At 41.5% G+C, this 20,735-nt stretch overlaps 1 protein-coding gene across 3 annotated transcripts in view; it reads right to left on the bottom strand.

Annotated features, from left to right (window-relative positions):
* Nucleotides 1-20,735, bottom strand: part of TRAPPC8 (trafficking protein particle complex subunit 8) — a 117,045-nt gene that overhangs the window by 24,980 nt on the left and 71,330 nt on the right. For all 3 annotated transcript variants that reach the window (XM_055235241.2, XM_055235230.2, XM_055235251.2), the window contains exons 15-21: nt 20,167-20,361; nt 19,614-19,744; nt 16,649-16,723; nt 16,096-16,222; nt 13,881-14,035; nt 7,317-7,759; nt 5,478-5,625 (exon numbers count right to left, since the gene is read on the bottom strand). In XM_055235241.2, coding sequence (XP_055091216.1) covers nt 5,478-5,625; nt 7,317-7,759; nt 13,881-14,035; nt 16,096-16,222; nt 16,649-16,723; nt 19,614-19,744; nt 20,167-20,361 — 1,274 coding nt within the window. The remainder of the gene's footprint in view (nt 1-5,477; nt 5,626-7,316; nt 7,760-13,880; nt 14,036-16,095; nt 16,223-16,648; nt 16,724-19,613; nt 19,745-20,166; nt 20,362-20,735) is intronic.

Genomic DNA, 20,735 nt, shown 5'->3' with positions numbered 1-20,735 from the left:
CACGCCGCGGACTGCCTGGGACTGCCGGCGCCCGCCACCGCTGCCTGCCTTTTCTCCTTTGGATGCAGGCACGCGTTCGCCATCTTGGCCACGCTGGTCGCCAGCTCCTGACGCCGACTGCTCTGCCCGCCTCAGCCTCCCGAGGTACTGGGACTACAGATGGAGTCTCGCTCACCCAGTGCTCGGTGTTGCCCGGGCTGAAGGGCGGTGGCGTGATCTGGCCTCGCGGCAGCCTCTACCCGCCGGCCGCCTGCCTTGGCCTGCCAGGGTGCTGGGATTGCAGCCCCTGCCCGGCCGCCGCCCCATCTGGAAGGTGGGGAGCGCCTCTGCCCGGCCGCCCCGTCTGGGAAGTGAGGAGCACCTCTGCCCGGCCGCCCCGTCTGGGAGGTGAGGAGCGCCTCTGCCCGGCCACCCACCGTCTGGGAAGTGAGGAGCGCCTCTGCCCGGCCACCCACCGTCTGGGAAGTGAGGAGCGCCTCTGCCCGGCCACCCACCGTCTGGGAAGTGAGGAGCGCCTCTGCCCGGCCACCCACCGTCTGGGAAGTGAGGAGCGCCTCTGCCCGGCCACCCACCGTCTGGGAAGTGAGGAACCCCTCTGCCCGGCCACCCACCGTCTGGGAAGTGAGGAGCGCCTCTGCCCGGCCACCCACCGTCTGGGAAGTGAGGAGCGCCTCTGCCCGGCCACCCACCGTCTGGGAAGTGAGGAACCCCTCTGCCCGGCCACCCACCGTCTGGGAAGTGAGGAGCGCCTCTGCCCGGCCACCCACCGTCTGGGAAGTGAGGAGCGCCTCTGCCCGGCCGCCCCGTCTGGGAAGTGAGGAGCGCCTCTGCCCGGCCACCCATCGTCTGGGAAGTGAGGAGCGCCTCTGCCCGGCCGCCCCGTCCGGGAAGAAGTGAGGAGCGCCTCTGCCCGGCCGCCCCGCCCGGGAAGAAGTGAGGAGCGCCTCTGCCCGGCCGCCCCGTCTGGGAAGAAGTGAGGAGCGCCTCTGCCCGGCCACCCACCGTCTGGGAAGTGAGGAGCGCCTCTGCCCGGCCACCCACCGTCTGGGAAGTGAGGAACCCCTCTGCCCGGCCACCCACCGTCTGGGAAGTGAGGAGCGCCTCTGCCCGGCCACCCACCGTCTGGGAAGTGAGGAGCGCCTCTGCCCGGCCGCCCCGTCTGGGAAGTGAGGAGCGCCTCTGCCCGGCCACCCATCGTCTGGGAAGTGAGGAGTGCCTCTGCCCGGCCGCCCCGTCCGGGAAGAAGTGAGGAGCGCCTCTGCCCGGCCGCCCCGCCCGGGAAGAAGTGAGGAGCGCCTCTGCCCGGCCTCCCCGCCCGGGAAGAAGTGAGGAGCGCCTCTGCCCGGCCGCCCCGTCTGGGAAGTGAGGAGCGCCTCTGCCCGGCCGCCCCGTCTGGGAAGTGAGGAGCGCCTCTACCCGGCCGCCCCGTCTGGGAAGTGAGCAGTGCCTCTGCCCGGCCGCCCCGTCTGGGAAGTGAGGAGCGCCTCTGCCCGGCCACCCACCGTCTGGGAAGTGAGGAGCGCCTCTGCCCGGCCACCCACCGTCTGGGAAGTGAGGAGCGCCTCTGCCCGGCCACCCACCGTCTGGGAAGTGAGGAGCGCCTCTGCCCGGCCACCCACCGTCTGGGAAGTGAGGAGCCCCTCTGCCCGGCCACCCACCGTCTGGGAAGTGAGGAGCCCCTCTGCCCGGCCACCCACCGTCTGGGAAGTGAGGAGCGCCTCTGCCCGGCCACCCACCGTCTGGGAAGTGAGGAGCGCCTCTGCCCGGCCACCCATCGTCTGGGAAGTGAGGAGCGCCTCCGCCCGGCCGCCCCATCCGGGAAGAAGTGAGGAGCGCCTCTGCCCGGCCGCCCCGTCCGGGAAGAAGTGAGGAGCGCCTCTGCCCGGCCGCCCCCGTCCGGGAAGAAGTGAGGAGCGCCTCTGCCCGGCCGCCCTGTCTGGGAAGTGAGGAGCGCCTCTGCCCGGCCGCCCCGTCCGGGAAGAAATGAGGAGCGCCTCTGCTCGGGCGCCCCATCCGGGAAGAAGTGAGGAGCGCCTCTGCCCGGCCGCCCCATCCGGGAAGAAGTGAGGAGCGCCTCTGCCCGGTCACCCATCGTCTGGGAAGTGAGGAGCGCCTCTGCACGGCCACCCACCGTCTGGGAAGTGAGGAGCGCCTCTGCCCGGCCGCCCCGTCTGGGAAGTGAGGAGTGCCCCTACCCGGCCGCCCCATCTGGGAAGTGAGCAGCGCCTCTGCCCGGCCGCCCCGTCCGGGAAGAAGTGAGGAGCGCCTCTGCCCGGCCGCCCCGTCCGGGAAGAAGTGAGGAGCGCCTCTGCCCGGGCGCCCCGTCCGGGAAGAAGTGAGGAGCGCCTCTGCCCGGGCGCCCCGTCCGGGAAGAAGTGAGGAGCGCCTCTGCCCGGCCGCCCCGTCCGGGAAGAAGTGAAGAGCGCCCCTGCCCGGCCGCCCCGACCGGGAAGAAGTGAGGAGCGCCTCTGCCCGGCCGCCCCGTCCGGGAAGAAGTGAGGAGCGCCTCTGCCCGGCCGCCCCGTCTGGGAAGTGAGGAGCGCCTCTGCCCGGCCGCCCCGTCCGGGAAGAAATGAGGAGCGCCTCTGCCCGGGCGCCCCATCCGGGAAGAAGTGAGGAGCGCCTCTGCACAGCCACCCATCGTCTGGGAAGTGAGGAGCGCCTCTGCCCGGCCACCCACCGTCTGGGAAGTGAGGAGCGCCTCTGCCCGGCCGCCCCGTCCGGGAAGAAGTGAGGAGCGCCTCTGCCCGGCCGCCCCGTCCGGGAAGAAGTGAGGAGCGCCTCTGCCCGGCCGCCCCGTCTGGGAGGTGAGGAGCGCCTCTGCCCGGCCACCCATCGTCTGGGAGGTGAGGAGCGCCTCTGCCAGGCCACCCATCGTCTGGGAGGTGAGGAGCGCCTCTGCCCGGCCACCCATCATCTGGAAAGTGAGGAGCGCCTCTGCCCGGCTGCCCCATCTGGGAAGTGAGGAGTGCCTCTGCCCGGACACCCATCGTCTGGGAGATGAGGAGCGCCTCTGCCCGGCCGCCCATCGTCTGGGAAGTGAGGAGCGCCTCTGCCCGGCCACCCATCGTCTGGGAAGTGAGGAGCGCCTCTGCCCGGCCACCCATCGTCTGGGAAGTGAGGAGCGCCTCTGCCCGGCCACCTATCGTCTGGGAAGAAGTGAGGAGCGTCTCTGCCTGGCCGCCCCGTCTGGGAAGTGAGGAGCCCCTCTGCCCGGCCGCCCCGTGTCTGGGTAGAAGTGAGGAGCTCCTCTGCCTGGCCGCTCCGTCTGGGAGGTCTACCATGGAGACCAGAAGCAATGTGGGGGCTGGACGTGGTGGCTCACGCCTGTGGTCCCGGCACTCTGGGGGGCGAGGCGGGTTGATCACTTCGGACTAGGAGTTCGAGACCAATCTGGCCAACTTGGCGAAACATGAAGAATACAACAGACAAACCAACCAACCAACTCAATGACAACAAAACAGGTCTACCCTGGAGTCATACTCAAATTTTTTTTATTTTCCTCCCTTTCTGATCCTTTATCCCACTTTCTTTTTCTTCCTCTTCCTTCTCCCTCTTCTTTGTCAAATAGAGGACTGAGTTATTATCACTGATCCATATAAAGTCCCTCTCTCATTTATTTTAACTCCCACCCCCATTTCTATTCCCCGACTTCCCATGTGCAACCTTCCTAATATGTTTGATACGCATCTTTTTGTTTGTATGTATTTTTAGAAAATGTTTATTGTTTTTTGTATGCAAAAAAATTAATAAAAAAATAAAATAAAATAAAATAAAAGTTTTATTCTGAATCGTAAAAAAAAAAAAAAAAAAAAGAATGTTCCGATGAGAACAAAATTCAGACACTGCTACCAAAGTCAGTGTCAATTAACGTAAGATGCAATTACAACATACATTTCCAAAAACTTATTTAAATCTCTTTCTAAACACTTTCAGAGACATCAGCATTTTGTCCAAGAAGTATTTTTGACTATAATGCATACTCAGTGGTAAATTTTAAAATACTGAAAGCCATTGAGTTATTAAAGCCTATCACAATGAGCTATTGGGTAGTATTTAAAAGATAAAAAATTGTCCATTTTTAATCAAAATTATGGCATTTTCTTTTTATTTCTCTACTCTTTCTGAGATATCTCATTCTTATTAGGCAAAAAAACAAGCAACAAAAACTCACATAACAGAATCCTAATATATGGTCAGTACACATGAAATTATTTAAGTAGCATGTACTTTTTTAATTCTCCTGAATAAAAGCTAATCTGGAAGTATTAAAATATTCTCACTCTTACTATAAAAATACTGATTTTTGGGGGGAGATCACCAAAGTACAGCACATTAGCCCTAAATATCCTAGAAAGCAGACACCTTACAAATTTATGAAGTTAAAAGTAAAGAACATTACAGAATTAAGTAACATTTCAGATAAGTACCTGAACTGAATCAATCTAATGCTACGAGTCCTATTTCAAACATGAGAGATCACACTCTCATCTTTGAGAATATTCATTTTTGGCCGGGCACAGTGGCTCACGCCTGTAATCCCAGCACTTTGGGAGGCCGAGGCGGGCGGATGACAAGGTCAGGAGATCGAGACCATCCTGGCTAACATGGCGAAACCCTGTCTCTACTAAAAATACAAAAAAATTACCCGGGGGTGGTGGGCGCCTGTGGTCCCAGCTACTGGGGAGGCTGAGGCAGGAGAATGGCATGAACCCAGGAGGTGGAGCTTGCAGTGAGCAGAGATCGCACCACTGCACTCCAGTCTGGGCAACAGAGCGAGACTGTCTCAAAAAAAAAAAAAAAAGAATATTCATTTTTACAGCCTGGCCAACATGGTGAAACCCTGTCTCTACTAAAAATAGAAAAAAATCAGCCAGGCATGGTGGTATGTGCCTATAATCCCAGCTACTTGGGAGGCTGAGGCACGAGAATCACTTGAACCCAGGAGGTGGAGGTTGCAGTGAGAAACCTGGGTGACAGAAATGAGAACCTGTCTAAAAAGAAAAAAGAAAAAAATATATACATTTTTATATTAGAGTGCATAAACAGGAATGGCAATATTTCAGATATTTACTATATAAAGGAAATGGCACTGTTAGAAATGTGCAAGTGAAGATTACCAAGTTAATATTGAATGTGATATATTAACAGAACCTCACAATTTAGTAACACCAATGGATCTCAATGGTGAGACCTAGAAAGCATTTTATGAGATCTTTTAGAATGAATTAATGGAAGTATACAGCATATCAGTGTGTACCATATTAATATCAGAAGATCTTTTTATTTGAAGAGAGACTAAGGGATAAAATTACAAATCTAATGAAGAATTAAGATGATTTCATACTATTCTACATGAACATTCCTAAAATCTCTAGCTTACGATGTCTTGTAAAGGAAAACAAAAACCACTACTAAAAACAAGGGAAACACTTCAAATATAATTAAAAACAAAATTCAGTTTTAAACCAACTTACAGTATTGGTATTTTCCACATCCACAAAGACTAGCATATTGCCTCCTCTGCCTTCTTCATTTTCAAGAGAATTACTTCTGCAGACAGTGGCCCGTACATTTAAAGACCGACTGGTACAAATAATTGCAGTGTGTCTTAATATTCTGTGCCTGAAGTTAAAAAAAAAAAGCACATTTAATCTCAGTCTCTATAATTATCTAATTCCAAATAAAGATTTTAAAAACTGATCACTCTCAGGACCATTTATACTCTAAAAATCCATAGAATACATTAAGTAAAATTACATAGCCTAACTTCAGTTCAATTCTTTCTATCCAATTTGGAAGGAAACTACTAGTCTCCCTAAGTTTTTGCCCTGCTTATCAAATTCATCTGTATAACACATAAAAATAATCTTCATATGGTAATGTTCTGATTGTGCTTCTTTCTTTTTTTTGAGATAGAGTCTTGCTTTGTCGCCCAGGTGGGAGTGCAGTGGGGTGATCTCAGCTCACTGCAACCTCTGACTCCCAGATCAAGCGATTCTCCTGCCTCAGTCTCCTGAGTAGCTGGGATTACAAGTGTGTACCACCACACCCTATAATTTTTGTATTTTTAGTAGAGATGGGGTTTCGCCATATTCATCATCTTCATCATAAGGTGTCTGCTTTCTAGGATATTTAGGGTTATGTGCTGTACTTTGGTGATCTCCCCCCAAAAATCAATCATATTCACCATCTTCATCAGCCATATTGGTCAGGCTGGTCTCGAACTCCTGACCTTAAGTGATCTACCCACCTCAGCCTCCCAAAGTGCTGGGATTATAGGTATGAGCCACTGGGCCCAGCCTTGCTTCTAACAGTGGTTCTGAAGCTACTGAAGGACTACCAAATAAAGCTCAAACTTTAACCTGGTATTCAAAACTCCTCACCATGTAAGCTTTACATTTCAAAGGTTTCTTCCTCTTTACTTCTTTTACAAAAATTTTACACTGTGGCTGAACTAACTACATTCAGTTTATGTTCTCTAATCGGTAAATCTTTACAAATTAAACATATTCAGCCGCTCCCTGGAATAATACCCACTACTCTCTTGCATATCCCTCCCTTGATATTCAAATGCTAAAATCTTTTTTTTTTTTTTTTTTTTTTTGAGACAGAGCCTTGCTCTGTCACCCAAGCTGGAGGACAACGGTATAATCACGGCTCTCTGTAGCCTTGACTTCCTGGGCTCAAGCGAATCTCCTGCCTCAGCCTCCCAAGTTATTCCTAGTTAATTTTGTAAAAATGACAATGGAGGTATCAAAAGAAAATATTCTGTTGGACAAAATATAGGTCATAGATCCTGGATGAACCAGTTAGCTTTGATTTCTTCAGTGATCATCTATTGTAACACCATCATAATCATCTCTTCTGTAAATATGTACTGTTTTTCATACATTCTTGTGCGGCAAAGGGGAACACTAGGGGAAAGGTAAAACAAAACAATTTTCTTAAAAAAGGATGACTGAGACGACCAGGCAGGTTGTCTTCAAACACAAATGACGCCCTATTTTAATACATGGTACCTGTTAATTTCATTATTATGTGACAGCTCTGTCCACAGTACTTAATCGTATCAAACAATTGAGAAGTTCACAGAGAGAAGCAACTAAAAAAATGTGTGCCGTCAAATTTTATTTTTCCATTTTTGGGTACCTAGAACTTACAGTTCTATTTGAGACAATTTCAGATATAAATATCCTGCATAATCTGGAAAGGAGTAATTTCTTAACATGTTAGTAAATATCAAAATGTTTATCTGAATATGTGCATATACATTGAACACAGATGTTAAATTTTATAAGTTTTATAATACTAACCGTATTTTTGGCTGCTTTTTGACACTTTCATAGTAAAACAAAAAGTTAATTTCATGGACACCTTCTTCATCAGGCCCACGTAACCACATTGGCAGCTGCACTGAGGCTCCGGGTAGAAGAACAGTGTCAGGAAGGGGAACAGGAATCACCTCTGGTTGACTTCCTGTGCCAATGCCAAAGTCTACAGAAGAAGCTGATGATATGAGTGCTGTACACACAGAGGTAGCATCTGTCACAACAGTCTTGTAAGCACTACAATTTTCAGAAGCTGAGGGACTTAGTGGTGTTAGCACAGCAGTATTACCACCGAAAGTAAAGAACTCTGGACGTTTAGAAACAACCTTCAATCCAGTAAGTGGACATTTGCTGACATTGACAAATTCTACATATGCTTTTCGGATTTCTCCACAGAGGAGCCCTGTAGGAAAATGTATAAAGAACACCTGCATTGGAGGGAAAAAAATATTATTATTTGTCTGTTAAAAATTTTGAACCTCTAATGAATAACTTTAAGATACTTTTTTTTTTTTTTTTAACTAAAGGTTTACAAGTATTTCATTAATTCTTTGGTATCTCCCTGAATATGTGGCAGTTAATGACTCCATTTTAGAAAATATGATGAGACAGAAGAATGTTACTCTGCCACTCAGTAGTGATTCTAGACTTATGAATTAAAGGTATACTATCAGCACACAAGAGGGCTAACATGTCAAAACTTTCATAACTTGGTAGATTATGGACCAGAAAAGTTGAAAGTAATTTAGCACAGCTATATGAAGTAAATATCAGTTTTGTAACCCTTATAACTGTCAACTAAAGCAGCAGCTCAACTACTTATGTCTATATCATTAAGATGAAAAGATATGCCAGATTTACCATGGGTTTTAAAGTGAAAGAATGGGCAGATCTATGATTCCATATCCGTAATTTTAAAATCCAAAGAACTCCAACCTCAGGCTTTTAGTAACTAATGGGGGGGCAAAACCTGACCTAAAAGAGGCTTTTTATAGTCTTTCCCATTTAATGTGATATTAATATAGTTCATGCAAGAAATATTAATGTGTTTGATTACTAGGTGCTGCCACAAAGCAATGGGGTTTACATAACTTCACACACACCCTTCTAAAAAAAACTTTTTAAATTGATTTCCAACACACATGTGGCCTCAATATTTCAGATGAGGGATTGTGGACTTGTGCTTAAAGAGACGGAAATTCGGGCTAATGAAATCATACAGTTAAGTTATCTGCATTTAAAAGATCTTTAAGTATACTGGCTGGGCACAGTGGCTGATGCCTGTAATCCCAACACTTTGGGAGGCCAGAGTTGGTGGATCCCTTGAGCTCAGGAGTTCAAAACCAGCCTGGGCAACATGGTGAAACCCTGTTTCTACCAAAACTACAAAAAATGAGCCGCACACCTGTGGTTCCAGCTACTGGGGTGGCTGTGGTGGGAGGACTGCTTGAGCCCAGGAAGCGGAGGTTGCAGTGAGCCAAGATCGTGCCACTGCACTCCAGCCTGGGTGACAGAGTGAGACCCCATCTCAAAAAACAAACAAACAAACAAAAAACAGATATTTAAATGTCACAACTACACTAACATCTAAGCAAACAGGAAGATAAAGGTAACAACATGAGTGAAATGTTCTAATAAAGTTATAGCTGGCAGTCACTTCATGAAATTCCAGTGAAAATATGTTTTTGAATCTAAATGTGAGTGGGACTTATGGCCATATTCTTAAAAAGAAAAAAATCAGATGAAATTTGGGGACATTATAAGTTTTAAAAATAAATGAGAAAACAAGGGATTAATGTAGAAATCCCACATATAGATTTAATAGGATAAAAAAATAAGCTAGACATAGCATTATACTGAAGACACTGACTCTCTGTACTGATTACTGTCAAATAAGCTTATAGTCAAGCTAAAACTTGTGGAGGAATTATTAATTTTGTTATTACATCCAACACAGCTGCATTAATAAAAACTGAAATAGAGTATTTAGTGTGTAAAAACACACTAAAATACATAGAGACACCTAGATACCATCAAGAAGGTTACAGCACTGGTAAAATGGTAACAGTGATAGAACACATAAAAGACCAGTGGTACCAACTATGTATAGGATCACATGTACCTTCAGAACACAGGTTTACTAAATATACTATTTTGACTCTTTAAGAAGAACAAGGCCGGGTGCAGTGGCTCACGCCTGTAATCCCAGCACTTTGGGAGGTGGGTGGATCACGAGGTCAGGAGTTTGAGACCAGCCTGACCAACATGGTGAAGCCCCGTCTCTACTAAAAATACAAAACTTAGCCAGGCATGGTGGTGAGCACCTGTAATCCCAGCTACTCAGGAGGCTGACGCAAGAGAATTGCTTGAACCTGGGAGGCGGAAGTTGCAGTGAGCCGAGATTGCGCCACTGCACTCCAGCCTGGGTGACAGAGCAAGACTCCGTCTCAAAAAAAAAAAAGAACAAGTATATTTAGCCTTTACTTCAAATGCTCCGTTGCTGAAAGTCCTTTTAAATAGTTGGTATTTGTGACAGCTTCAAATATAAATGGAAAACAAGATCAAGAACTCACTATCTCACTTCTAATTTATCCTAAACATGTACGTGTGTGAGTACAAAACGACATGCTTAGGATTATTCATTGTGGCTTTACCTGTAACTGAAAATGACTAGACACAAATCAAATGGTCTAGCCGAATGATATATATAATAGTGCTTGTGCAGTAAGAAATTAAAGGAGTTTGCTCTTTTCTCTGCTTCTCTACATGTTAAAATTATTCCTAACAGAAACAATTGTATTAAAAGATTTAGGGGGAAAGATTTCTAAACTTTCACTGAGAAAATGAAGGCCGAATAATTAGGGATGGGGCTTAAACAATGTAAAAGTAAACCTCTATTCATAGGAATATGTTATTTGAGAAGCACTGCATTTAAAAACCATCTGTACATTTAACAATCTTAATAACTGAAGAATATTTAAATGATACGGCTTATTGAAAATTATAGGTGCTGGGCACGGTTGCTCATGCCTATAACCGTAGCACTTTGGGAAGCAGAGATGGGTGGATCGCTTGAGCTTAGGACTTTGAGACCAGCCTGGGCAACATAGTGAAACCCGTCCCTACAAAAAAACAAAAAAAGGCCGGGCGCGGTGGCTCACGCTTGTAATCCCAGCACTTTGGGAGGCCGAGGCGGGCGGATCATGAGGTCAGGAGATCGAGACCACGGTGAAACCCCGTCTCTACTAAAAATACAAAAAATTAGCCGGGCGTGGTGGCGGGAGCCTGTAGTCCCAGCTACTCGGAGAGGCTGAGGCAGGAGAATGGCGAGAACCTGGGAGGTGGAGCTTGCAGTGAGCCAAGATCGCGCCACCGCACTCCAGCCTGGGTGACAGAGCGAGACTCCGTCTCAAAAAAAAAAAAAAAAAAAAAATTAGCCAGGTGTGGTGGCATCCACCTGTAGTCCCAGCTATTCAGGAAGAACACTTGAGTCCAGGAAGCCAAGGCTGCAGTGATCAGAGATCATACTATGCACTTCAGCCTGGGTGACAGAGCGATCCTGTCTCCAGAAAAAAAAAGGGGGGGGGGGGTGGGGGGGAGAAGAGAAAAAAATCATACGCTAGCAGCTAGCAGAATCATTAAAAACAGTATATTTTGGTGTCTTACACTGATTTATTTTGACCACATAGATCAGAATCTTCCCATCTGAAAGTAAGCTCTAACAAATTTTTACATATGTAATTCCAAACAAAATGTTCATTAGTTCAAGACTTTTAAACAATAATGGTGAATAGCCCTAAAATAACATTTGAATCCTGACTCATTTCAATTCATCATCAGCTTTTTAACTCCTAGGCTTTATCAATGCAATTCTAATCAAAATTATTGTTGTGGGAACTTGAAAAGCTTGGACGAAAATGGCACAAGTATTAAGAAAAATGAAAAAAACTAAAGATTATAAAAGAGACTTGGCTTGCCAGATTTAAAAAAAAATGATAAAGCAACAGTATAGTACTGACACAGAAAGAAATAAGGAAATCTTATCAATCAGAGTAGGCTGCACCTAAAAGAGAACCTGGTATGGATACTTTCAGAATATTAATATAATAGAAAGATGGCATAATGAGTTGCCCACATTCTTTTTTTTTTTTTTTTTTTTTGAGACGGACTCTCACTCTGTCACCCAGGCTGGAGTGCAGTGGCGCGATCTCGGCTCACTGCAAGCTCCGCCTCCCGGGTTCTCGCCATTCTCCTGCCTCAGCCTCTCCAAGTAGCTGGGACTACAGGCGCCCGCCACCACACCCGGCTAATTTTTTTTTATATTTTTAGTAGAGACAGGGTTTCACCGTGGTCTCGATCTCCTGGCGTCGTGATCCGCCCGCCTCGGCCTCCCAAAGTACTGGGATTACAAACGTGAGCCACCACACCCGGCGAGTTGCCCACATTCTATTAATGGTACTAGAACTAAGCAACAAAGCTTGAGCTTTATCTCTTGACAACCAGAAACTGGCACTTGGATCAGTCCATAAGTTTTTTTTTATTGCCCTACAAAATTCTTTACATGCATCACAATTAAGCAAGGGTTAAATGTGGACAGAATACGGGTAGTTCAGCAATACCCACCTCTCAGCACACACCACCCATCACTATTTTCATGAGTATGTTACCTATATCACCACTACACGTATAGGATTACTACCATAAAAATCATCCAGTAAGAAGAAAGGAAATAACATCCAATTAAAAGAGTTCCCAGCACTTTGGGAGGCCGAGGTGGGCGGATCACGAGATCAGGAGATTGAGACCATCCTGGCTAACACAGTGAAACCCCGTCTCTACTAAAAATACAAAAAATTAGCTGGTGTATGCTGGCACCTGTAGTCCCAGCTACTCAGGAGACTGAGGCAGGAGAACTGCTTGAACCTGGGAGACAGAGGTTGCAGCAAGCCAAGATCCTGCCACTGCACTCCAGCCTGGGTGACAGAGCAAGACTAGGTCTCAAAAAAAAAGAGTATAAGCAGGCAATCATATGGACACATGGAGGGGAAAAAATGATACAGACAAAAAACACTGTGATCAACCCTATCAGTTATCAGAGAAATGTAAATAAAAACATTTTTCAATCTGATTTGCAAACATTAAAAAACAAAAACTGGTATTATCCAGAATGGCACAGATATGAGGCAACAGGCACTCTCACTCTGAAAAGTGCAATTTACTATAGCTTTGCTGAAGGTTATTTTGTAGTGTATTGCAAAATTTAAAATTTATACATCTTTCCACCCAGTAATTCCATTTTTAAAGTTTAGTCAAATCTAGAACATGGACAAAATATATACATGATATTTACTGCAGAATTGTCTGTATTGATGAAAAACTAGAAGTAAACCCATTAAGAGCATGAAAAATATATTACAGTATATCCAAATAAAAGAATACCATATGTAACGGTTAAAAAGAAGACTGAGTTATGCTGTTAAGGACAAAAAGCAAGTACAGGATAAAACGTGTAGTATGATTGCATCTATAATTATTAAAACTATATATAAGTGCACAATGCAAGGTCTGAAAAGATAAACAGCAATTTGGTATCACTGGCACTTTTGGAAGTAGGTTGCTATCCCTGTAAACCCCCTACTAGAATAACTTGAGGATGTGGGAGGAAGGGCCTTTTTCACCCTTACATTACATGACCCTACCACCTTTGCCCTGCTCCTCAGGTATAAGCCTGATCCAAAGTGGACCACATCTTTCTTCCCGAAACTTGAAATTTCAAGTGGCTCAAAGACTGAAAGTTGCTGGACTAGGGTTATATCAAAAGCAATGCTTTCTAGACGCTTAAAAACATTTGCTCTTAAATTCCCTGGAGCTTCTGCCACTTCTTGTTCTATAATACTTTAGTATTACAGAACATATTATAATACTTTATTATGTTATTATAGTATGTTCTATAAAATATAAAAATATAGTTATATTATATATTATATAATATATATGTTCTATAAAATACTGTAATACTTTAGTATTACAGAACAAGGTCCTTCAACTAAATAATACATTTCTCTTTCTCTGGCTATACTACCTAGCAACAGTTTCTATCTTTTGCAACTTTTAATTTGTATGGTATAAAAGTAGGATAGGATGGGATAAGAAGAAGGTGAAGGTAAGAAGAAGGTGAAGAAATACTGCTTTTTATTCAGATACTTCTATATTGCTTAAGTTTTTTTATAAGCATTCATTCACAAATTATTTTTTATAACTTATGAAAAAGAGTCACTTGTTTTTAAAATCCAGAGTGGTTTTTTTAGAAGCATTTTCCCCAATTTCCATTAATATTGTGAGGGTTATATTTTATAGCCTGGCTATGACTTAATGGCAATTTGCATGATTGCCTTACATTGTGAATTAAATATATTTAACACTACCTTAATAATAATTTAAAAGTATAGTTCAATGTAATATCAAAAACCTCACAGCCTAAAATTAATTTACTCAGAATATTTGCTCATATAGATAAATTAAGTCCATGAAATTTTAAAAATGAAATACCTCCAACAGTGGCATTTCTTCTGTGATTATGGGATCTAAACGTCGATCAGGGCCATATTTAACAGATGTTTTCTCTTCTTTTGTGTTGTTAAGTCGAGGACCTTGAATTTCTAAATCCTGCTTCCCTCGGACTGACAGACTCAAGGAATATTTTCCTGAAATAAAAAAACAATCAATGCCCTAAAATAATTTGGTATGTTAACTGACATCAATTTAACTTGAATATGTGAATATTGTAAGCTTCAGATTATTTCTAGAAAAATTCCAGACAATTTTGATTAACATGATTAATCAAAGAATTTAGTATATTTTCATTCCATGTTTAACACCAACTAAGATATGCTACTTAATTTCTCACTTCGTTTTGGATTTACTTTGCAAAAAAAGACTACACATTACTCAATAGGAAGCCCTCTGAAATCTGTATTTAACCATGTGCCTATTAACTAACAAAACCTGAGAGAGTAACTATCTTAGGTCCAACAATTTAATTTAGGCCATGAGAACGGGAATCGATTCACAAAGAAAAGAAGTGGAAAGCAATAAAAAGGTCAACTTTTTACTTTTACTCATATTCAAATATATACATTAATTTGAATTATTTCTGGAATATAAATAACTGAATCTTCTCAAGAGACTGCACAAAGAAAATTAGATACAGTAGAGTTTTCTCAAAATTAAACTTAATATTCATGTGAAATTTTTCCCAAAAGCTTCCATGTAGTGCATGTATGTGTGAAAAAAGCTAGAGTATACAACTATCTTTCTTGCAGGACTACTTAAAGCCTTTAATGTGCTGAAGGTCACTGTAATAATCTCAAACCAGATATAAAATGTATTGATTCCCACACTTCATGTGACCCAAATCCTTATTAGCATTTTACATAATAATGAGCTACATTAAATCATGAAAACTCTGCTTAGAAGATAGGATTTTAACAGTTAATTCAGAGTCTCTTCCCATTAATATTATACAATAACATATAAAGTATTTTAATGCATATATTTGGTGCCTTAAATAAAACAACTACCTATATTTTACTGACAACCATAAATTTGTGTACTAGATTAAGATCCTAGTTACATACAGGTGGGAAAAGGAGATTCAAAAAGCTCTTAATATCCAGTTATCTTGCTTTAAAAATGCAATAAATCAGCATTTTTAAATTATAAATAATTTAAATTATAAATTATATAAATTATAAATAAACTTTGTCTGGTACTTGTCAACCAAAAAATACAAATACAGTACTAAAATGCAGAATACCTTACTCAATTTTAGTGCAAATTTTTTTCTTCAGTAAAATGTTTTTAGTTTCTATGGATTCATTTCATTTATTTTTCTTAAATGGTGTACTGAATTATCCTAGATACCCAGGCAAGTGTATTTAATTGAAAGTTAAAAGAACCAACAAATTTTCCACGTGTTCCCACTTTCTCAATGTTAATAATCAGCTTTTGTAAATGCTAAATTCATGTTTCTCAAGGACTATTCAACTTAGTTTGTTGTAAAATAAGACATATCTATTAAAATGAAGAGCCAGAAGTAGGAAGTCTCATGGTAAACTCCCTCTCCTAGCATCTTTTCAACTTAAACTCAAATAACTACATACAGTAATTACATGGTAATGTTAAATCTTGAAGGGTTCCGAGTTTAAAAAACAAAGAAAACTACGTTAAATGCACATATTGCGTAGTTTTACTCTTCAAAAATGTGTAGAACATACTGTATAGTGCACCAAGAATATCAGATTAACACTAAAGCCCTACTCTTTCTTTCAAGACAGAAGACAGAACTTAAGGTATTTAATATCCAGCGATGTGAAAACACAGGTCTTTAATTTGTTCCATGTTTTATAAAAAGGAAATATTCAAAAAACAGAACATATTAAGATGGTTTTTATATTGGCAGCAGACAATGGTTAGAATTTATTTGGTTAGAATTTACTAAATTTGGATCAATAACAGAAAAAAATACATAGTCTAAAAATTAACAAAAGAAAATATATCAGAAGGGAATCAAGTTGTTGATTTTTGATGCTAGAGATGATGTTAGAGGTTAAAATAATCTAAATTTGTCACTCTTACATCTGGCTAAATGTCTTTACTTAACGATACATTAAACCTATTTAAAAATACCTCGTTTTTGTTCATTTTATTCTATGGAATGATTTAAGAAAGTTTTCTAATTGTTTACCAATGCTATAGCCTTTACCTGTGTGACATCCGGGAAGAGCACCAATGCCATCTACTGTCATAGAGCCCTGAATAGTGCCAAGATTATAAACAACTCCCAGAATATGCAGCTCCCCTATGTGATGGGGAAAGAGCTTTAGTCTTGCCTGTGGAGATATTTAAGTCACTCTTATTATGCTTTCATAATATCTTAAATAGCACAATACCTAATTCTATAATGTTGCAAAAACATAAACTCATGACCTAAACTTTTAAAATGCCAATTAATTTATGAAAAGTATCTTCTTCAAAAGAAAATCTCTAAATTTAATAATTATAGGCCTAAACCCTCAATAATAACTTTTCATAAAAAGCATATCAAGAAGAAAGCAACAGGCTTCTCAGGAAACTAACAAATCAAAGACCACTGCAAACCACCAATTTCCTCCTGAGCAATTCCTATTTCCTAATCTTGCAAATTTTAGTTCTTAAGAAAACTAGAATATAAAATAAACTGAATAAAGATTATTTAAAAATTTGTTTTCATCTTACTTTCAGAAAGGCATAAAGCAGAGAAATGATAAAATAATTACCACTTTTGATTCTTCGCCATTAATTAAGAACTCTGAAATAACTTCAGTTCCAATCATTTCAGGTTCACTTGTAACCTAAAAAATAAATTTCATAAATTATACATTCTAATGCACAAAGTATCAGATTATTGACACTCATATATCAATACTTCGAAACAATAACACTAAAGTCTGCATTTACTTCGTTTTTACCACATGCTGAGCTCTACACAAAGTGTTTTTATTTCCACACCTAGAGTAGACCCAGGCTGTAGTAGGCACTCAATATATATTTTTTTCATTTTGTTCAGTCCAACTCAACTGAGAAGGATAAGCAATCAATTCAAAGATGCCACTATCCACATGCCTGTAATCCAAGCTACTTAGGAGGCTGAGGCAAGAGAACCGCTTGAATCCGGGAGGTGGAGGTTGCAGTGAGTCAAGATGGCGCCACTGCACTCCAGCCTGGGTGACAGAGCGAGACTCTGTTTCAAAACAGGGGAGCATATCAAAGATGCCGCCACCAAGATAATAAAACCCTAAGAGAAAATACCTAGCTGCTCATAGTCAACAATGGCCAAAGGGTCATTTAATTTAATCTTACAATAATAGCAAATTTCTTCTTTTGCTCTGACCAGCCTCTTTTTCAAAATTGGTCAATTACATAGAAAAGGTAATGGTAGGCTAAGCATGATAAAGAAAGACAGGTGGACAATAAGAGCAGTGGGAGAGAGGGGAAAAAGGCCTGTTTCCCCAAAAGCAATGACATTTCTCTGGTCATGTAGCAAAGCAGAGCTAATTGGCTCGTAATGGAGATAAACCTGATCCTCATAAACACTATTACACTTTTACCATGACATTATTTAGCACAAGAAACAAAAACTCCCTACATTCCAGTTCAGCATCTTAGTCCATCACTATCTTAGTCCATTTTCTTCATTTCTTAGTTATGAAAAAATCCAGAGTTTGAAATTTATAGAAAAATGTTATTTTAAGAAACACTTCATCATACAAATGAAAATATTCACTTAACTTTAAACCTCCTTTAAAGTCTCCCATATTGAACAGACTAATATACTTAAAAAGCTAATAAATCTTTTTAAAAAACATTTCCAAGTTTAACTGGTCATACTCTTCTAATGAGTGTTCCAGGCACCCAAAAGATTAGAAAAATTGCAGAAGTTGCTAAAATTCAAGTCAGAATACAGCCTGGGAAATCTCAGTCATTCAAATTATTAACAATGAATATAAATAATGCAAAATATCTTCAACAAATTTAACCAGCAGGACTTATTTATTTATTTAATTTTATTGTTTTTTTACTTGTTTTGTGGTTTTTTTGAGACAAGATCTTGCTCTGTCTCCCAGGCTGGAGTACAATGGCATGACCTCGGCCCACTGCAGCCTCAAGTTCCCGGACTCAAGCAATCCTCTCACCTCAGCCTCCCAGGTAGCTGGGACTATAGATGTGTACCACCACATCTGGCTAATTTTTAAATTTTTGTAGAGATGGGGGTCTCACTATGTTGCCTAGGCTAGAGCAAGACTTAAAATAAGGCAATCTTGAAAAAATCAAAACACTTGAGCACCAAAATGCTGGGGTATTTCCCAGTTCCAAAATCCTTTTTTTTTTCTTTTTTTTTTTGCCACATTATTAAAGCATTTAGCAAGGTAGTATAAAAAAAGCAAGTTATATAATAGATACTGGTGAATAAACTAATAAATTAGTAAGTAAATATATATATTTGTCCAAGTTATTTCGTTTACAGTCAGGTGGGTATTAATAAAGAAACTATTTGGCCACATCATTTCTGCTTCAAAATTAAGCATCTTAGATATGTAAAGGACTTATTACACATGGAAATGAAAAGAAAAAATATAAATGAAGTTTTGAATAGGCAATTCACAAAAGAGGAAAAACAAAGAGTTTCAACTTCACCAGCAATCAATGAAATGGAAAATAAAACAGTTAAGATGGCATTTTAAAAATATCAAATCAACAAAGTTTTTAAGTAATACTGCTATTGTTATAAAGATGAGACACCCAAACACATATGCTGCTTAGTAAGAAGCTCATTGGTATGAACTTTTGTGACACCAGCAATGCACTACAATACTTTTCCCTAAAATCTTCACTTTATGCCCTGGAATCTTCCCCACAGAAATAATCTAAAGGTAAAAAGCCACGCATAAAAAAAGTGCACCACAGTATTACCGTGATAGTCAACAAACGGAAACTTGCCAAAAAAACTATCAAAGATGGTAAAATAGCTTATGAATCACCCATATGATGGAATTTTATGCAAAAATAAAATACTAAGACACTTTGATATCAGAATATGCCTATAAAACAACATAGAATGTAAAAAGCAACATACACAGTATGAAGGAATCCCAAATATGTGGGAAAAACAAACAAATGAAAATAACTGGAAGGCCGGGTGTGGCAGCTCATGCCTGTAATCCCAGCACTTTGGGAGGCTGAGGCAGGAGGATCACGAGGTCAGGTCAGGAGTTCGAGACCAGCTTGGACAACATGGTGAAACCCTGTCTCTACTAAAAATACAAAAATTAGCTGGGTGTGGTGGGTAAGCCTGTAATCCCAGCTACTCAGGAGGCTGAGGCAGGAGAATCGCTTGAACCTGGGAGGCAGAGGTTGCAGTGAGCAGAGATTGCACCACTGCACTCCAGCCTGGGCAACAGCGCGAGACTCTGTCTCAAAAAAAAAAAAAGAAAGAAAGAAAAAACGACTGGAAAGATACACAGCAAAATGTTAATATTATGAAGACAGATGGTTTCACTTCTATTCCTTATATTTTTCTGTATTTTCAATTTTCAAAAGTAAGTACATATCATAATTTTTATAACTAAGGAAAAATAAACCAAAATGAAGTATAGCTCACTGAACAGAGTACATTGAAATGTTACTACAGCATTTGTTAGGCTGTAACTGAAACATAATTACAAATACCTTTTAATAACTTACTAGTTGTTTAACTTCTTCATTATCCTTTCCACTGAAATCTTTAGGATGAAACTTCCAAAGCAATGACAAATCAGTCAACAAAAGTGGAACTTTCAAAGGGTTTCTAAAAGCCACTTCCACTGTAATTGGTTCTATTAAAAAAAAGGCCTAAATTAATAACTTTAATAAACATCACACCTCATTCTCAGCTTCGATTTTCTAAATGCATCTCACTTTCATAGCTCTGCATTTCTGCCTAGACTGTCCTTTATCACCTTATAAATGTCCACGTATTCAGGATTCAGTTGTAATACTACATTACCTCCTTGAAAAGATTTCCCCAATTTCTCTGTACTAAAGAATGCCATTCCCTCTTCTATATTCCGACATCACATTGCAAATAGTTGTAGAAGAGTCCCCCTTGTCTGGTTTTATAAATGCAGCTCAGTAAATTATGAGTTCTTAATTTATTTTTGCATCCCCAGCACCAATTATGTGTGCCAAACAATAAATTATCCTCATCATGCTGTAAGTAAAGCAAATAAAAAAAGAAATAAAAATTCAAGTATATCACCTTCTACAACTGCAAGTGGAAATCTTGAATTATCTGAGTAACTGTTCAAACAGTATTGTGTGGGATGAAAATTGGATGGAATTACTCCTTTGTTAACCACAGAAACAACTTGTTCCTCAAGTTCTCTCCACTGCTGAGAGGATTCAGAATCATATTCTTGATCAAGACTTACATGAGTAGCTGCTTGTTTTTCACCTAAAAAAAATTTGTAACAACACGTTTATGAAGACTTGCCCTCAAATAAAACGTATTTAAATAGATATAAGGTACAGAAATAAAAAAATACATATATACATTCACTCTTGCCTATTTCTAATTCTGAGTGAAAAATATCCTCTCATTAATCCTAGCTTATCTGGATTTTGCTTATAATACTGATGTTCTTTTCCTCCTGACTCTGAAAGAATGTATTTTCCCTAGTGCCCACAAGCAATTTTTATTTTTATTTTTTTATTTTTATTTTTATTTGAGACAGAGTCTTGCTCTTGCCACCCAGGCTGGAGTGCAGTGGCGCGATCTCGGCTCACTGCAACCTCCGCCTCCCGGGTTCATGCCTTTCGCCTGCCTCA

The sequence above is a fragment of the Symphalangus syndactylus genome, chromosome 1, assembly GCF_028878055.3.
Source record: "Symphalangus syndactylus isolate Jambi chromosome 1, NHGRI_mSymSyn1-v2.1_pri, whole genome shotgun sequence".
Lineage (NCBI taxonomy): Eukaryota > Metazoa > Chordata > Mammalia > Primates > Hylobatidae > Symphalangus > Symphalangus syndactylus.
Note: the sequence above shows the minus strand (reverse complement) of the source record. Positions and strands in the feature narration are given on the sequence as shown.